The following is a 3,551-nucleotide window of genomic DNA, read 5'->3' as shown; positions in this document are numbered from 1 at the left end:
ACCATAAAAATCAAGGAAGTATGCCTATCACCATAAATTGCTATTCTTCTTGTTCTCCCAAAACTTACATAAAAGACTTGTAGTCTTAGAGATATTATGAAATAAACACAGATTAACCCCGCATTAGTTATTCCAAAGATATGTAAACTCCTCACAGAAATGATATGGAGACATTCCAATTGGAATGTATAAGCCCACTTCATTACTTAGGTCAGCTGAAAAACATACAGTTAAAATGTGACTATCATGGCTCTCCATAATAATTGCTGAGTTGTGTAGTCAAATTTCTACACTCAGTAGAAAAATAATTAGAGCCCTACTTCATTGTTCAAAGGTGACTACTAATAATTTAGCTTCATGCTGAAGGATAGAAAGTCCATTGTTAAAGGAGCACACTATACCAAAACTATATTACAACAGCACTCCAATATGTTGCCATAGTTTGTGCCCAACACACATGCAACACCTCAAACAAGCCCAATAACTGAAATATAAGAGTAAAACCAACTAATGAACAACACAACCACTACATCTAATGAGTCCGAATTTCATGTAATAGCGCCAAAAATGTTTCTCTCCACACAACCCAAGCCTGATTACTGCATTTGGCAACTTATAACATGTGGAATCGTACAATCTTACATGGAAACATACACAAGATGTTAACAAAATTATCATAATAGTGTGAATAAAATGTCAGTTTTTTTCATTATTCTATTCCATGATGTATAAATTAAATCTCACGATTCTCCCCATCAGGAAACCGAAGACAACTTTCACACATAAAATAAATTTAATTAGTAAAACACCAACGACCTCTATAAGCTACATTGAAAATTAGATATCGAATATGCATAATCCACTCAGTAAAGCAACGTGTATAGACTCACAAAATTTAACTGGCTAACCTAAGAACACCAGCAAAAGTTACTATCATTTTGTAAACAGTATCAATCCTCATTCACAGAATCCTTGGCTTTATTCTTGTTGCCGTATCTTAACCCAGTTTCCTGCACTAATTTACCACCAAAAAACCATAATCAACACTAATTTTACTGCCAAATAAATGGAGAAAAATGGAAGGGCAAAAATCAGAAGAATTACCTGAGGATCAGGAATGGGTTTGCGTTTCTCAATGTACCTGTAAGGATCTGGCGTAGCAGCAGCAAGTGCAGCCTTTTCCTAGTCGACAAATTACCCAAAATAAAAATGATTACGGGTCCATTAATAACACTAATTGGCGCAAGATGATTTTATCACGGATATCTTATGAGCTCATCGATAACACTAATCAACGTATGATTTTGTCACGAATACCTTACTACATGTCCATCAAGGGTTCATCAATAACACTAATCAACACATGATTTTGTCACCAATATCTTACTACATGTCCATCAATAACACTAATTGACACATGATTTTACCATGAATATCTTCTTATTAGACAAAAAATACCCACAAAATTGATTACGGTTCCATCAATAACACTAATTGACACCGATTTTATCAAGGATATCTTATGGGTTCATCCTTAACACCAATGAACACATGATTCTGTCACGAATATCTTGCTACATGTCCACAACACTGATCGACGTGTGATTTTACCACGAATATCTTCTTATTAGACAAAATACCAAAAAATGATTACAAGACAATGAATTACACTAATCGAAGCGTGATTATCAAATAGTAAAGAGAGTAATACCTCCTGTTGACGCTTGAGTTCTTGAGAAGGTTTAATCCAGAGAAAATAAGCCATGGTACCAGCTACTATCCAAGCTGCAAAATTAGAACCACCTCGTAAACCTCCCGTTGCATTTCCCACGAAAGACCTCACATTTCCCAATCTTCTTCTCCATTCATTCCTCATTTCTTCGATTTCCAATTTTTTAAATTGGATTATTTCCCCAAATCAAATTATTTTTTGATCATTCACAAACCCCTCCAAATTTCCAGCAAACCAGATTATTTGTGAGCAGATTCCGATTATTTCTGGGATTGTAAGAAAATGGTTGGATTAATATTAAATCAGTGATAACTGTAACTAAGTTGTAGAATACCGTGAAGAACAAGAAGGAAACCGAAACTTGATATAGTTAGAAACCAAAAAGTATTTGGTGATCCATAAACTGGCCACGTTTACATACTACTGTGGAACACGGAAGTGTGGAGTGTGGGCTGCTTTGTTTTCACCATTGTTTATGGGCTTTGGCCTCTGCTTAACTAAGGCTATCTGGTATCAGTAGTTGTTGTTACCTACACCCCCTTTTAGACATCATTGCCTACTTGCAATTCCTCCTCTTTAGTTTTCTACATTTTCTCTCTCCTCATAATTTTACCATTTTCTCTCTCCTAAACTACCAAAATCTTCTAAATATTTTTCGAAATCAAAATGCTCTTAGATCTCTACTGGTAATATATATATATATATATATATATATATCAAGAAATCGAAGAAAATTTCTACAAAAGAACGACCATTAATCAAATTGTAAGTTGATGATTTTATTTATTTTTCAAAAAAAAAAGATCAAACCCAACTTTTTATTTGCCTTATTCTTCAATAATATGAAATTTCAATAGTAGTAGTTTATGATTTCTTATAATTTTACTTGGTAATAATGATTTCTTAAGATTATAGTAGAATGATGTTTTATGTACTCTATTTTAAATTGATTTAAAATGTGGTGTGTATTATTAGCTTATACAATTACTGGACAAAAAATTAAAAATAGAGTTCAATTGCTCCAATATATACGTAGTATAATGAATAATTCGATTTATTTATAGAAATGTAAATTTAGTTCGTAGTGGATTTTTTTTTTTTTTTTTTTTTTTAGTAAATGTTCATTTATATACTACTATATGGTCATTTACTTATTATTAAATAATCATTAGAATTCTTCACATATCTAATAAGAATTTCAATTAGATTTTGTGATTTCTCTTAATGAAAGTGATTCTTATTATAATAACTGAATTATGTTATAAGAATTTTCCATAATTATATTATAATTTAATTAAAACTGTTATTCGGTGAATTTTGACTATTACATTTATTCTATCGTAAATGTTCATTTTAGATGGACTTTATGTTCATTTGTAGAAGGATTAATATTCAAATTATAATTACAAAAAATAAATAAAAAAAATATACATATTATAAATTTATAATAACTAAAATTAAAAACAAATTATCAATTTGATTTATGAAATTGAAGCGTCAATTATTATTATTTTTTTTTGAAGGGGGGAGATTAAATTCATTAATAAAAAGCCATACGGCACTTACATAAGAGATCGTAATCGAACAATACAAAGACAACCGAACCAATTACAAGTTCGAAATAAAAGAAACTACAATTGCTCGCGCAAAATGACTTTCTTAAGTACCCTTGGCTCATATAACGTTGTCCTATGCAGCCTCTTGCAAGGGAGTCTGGCAATATGATGTAATTTCTGACGAGAACCTTCATTAGCTCAGAATCCCGTACTCCTCGACCTGAAATCAAAATTGGTGTCGTACACTTCACCATAGACAAGGC

The 3,551-nt window shown here is 31.6% G+C and overlaps 1 protein-coding gene across 2 annotated transcripts; it reads right to left on the bottom strand.

The window, feature by feature from the left end:
- Positions 1–657: 657 nt before the first annotated feature.
- LOC145591039 (uncharacterized) lies at positions 658–2,192 on the bottom strand. Of its 2 annotated transcripts, none has more exons than XM_081647427.1 (3): positions 1,712–2,192; positions 1,105–1,182; positions 658–1,015 (listed from the first exon to the last, which is right to left on the bottom strand). In XM_081647427.1, the coding sequence occupies exons 1-3, from the start codon at positions 1,874–1,876 to the stop codon at positions 998–1,000; spliced, it is 261 nt and encodes an 86-aa protein (XP_081503553.1). In that variant the 5' UTR covers positions 1,877–2,192; the 3' UTR covers positions 658–997. The 2 variants fall into 2 exon arrangements, with proteins under 2 accessions (XP_081503553.1, XP_081503552.1); XM_081647426.1 differs by having other exon boundaries at positions 658–1,010; positions 1,712–2,163.
- Positions 2,193–3,551: the final 1,359 nt, after the last annotated feature.

Source organism: Chenopodium album, chromosome 18, assembly GCF_948465745.1.
Source record: "Chenopodium album chromosome 18, dcCheAlbu1.1, whole genome shotgun sequence".
Lineage (NCBI taxonomy): Eukaryota > Viridiplantae > Streptophyta > Magnoliopsida > Caryophyllales > Amaranthaceae > Chenopodium > Chenopodium album.
The sequence above is the reverse complement of the archived record's forward strand: the minus strand, read 5'-3'. Positions and strand labels throughout refer to the sequence as shown.

Bases quoted from the DNA above. Each gene is read 5' to 3' on its own strand.
- LOC145591039 (XM_081647426.1), bottom strand. From the start codon at position 1,876: ATGAGGAATGAATGGAGAAGAAGATTGGGAAATGTGAGGTCTTTCGTG. The intron at 1,183-1,711 runs GTATTACTCTCT...TTTGTCGACTAG, and splicing joins AACTCAAGCGTCAACAGGAG to GAAAAGGCTGCACTTGCTGC. The intron at 1,011-1,104 runs GTAATTCTTCTG...AAATTAGTGCAG, and splicing joins AACCCATTCCTGATCCTCAG to GAAACTGGGTTAAGATACGG.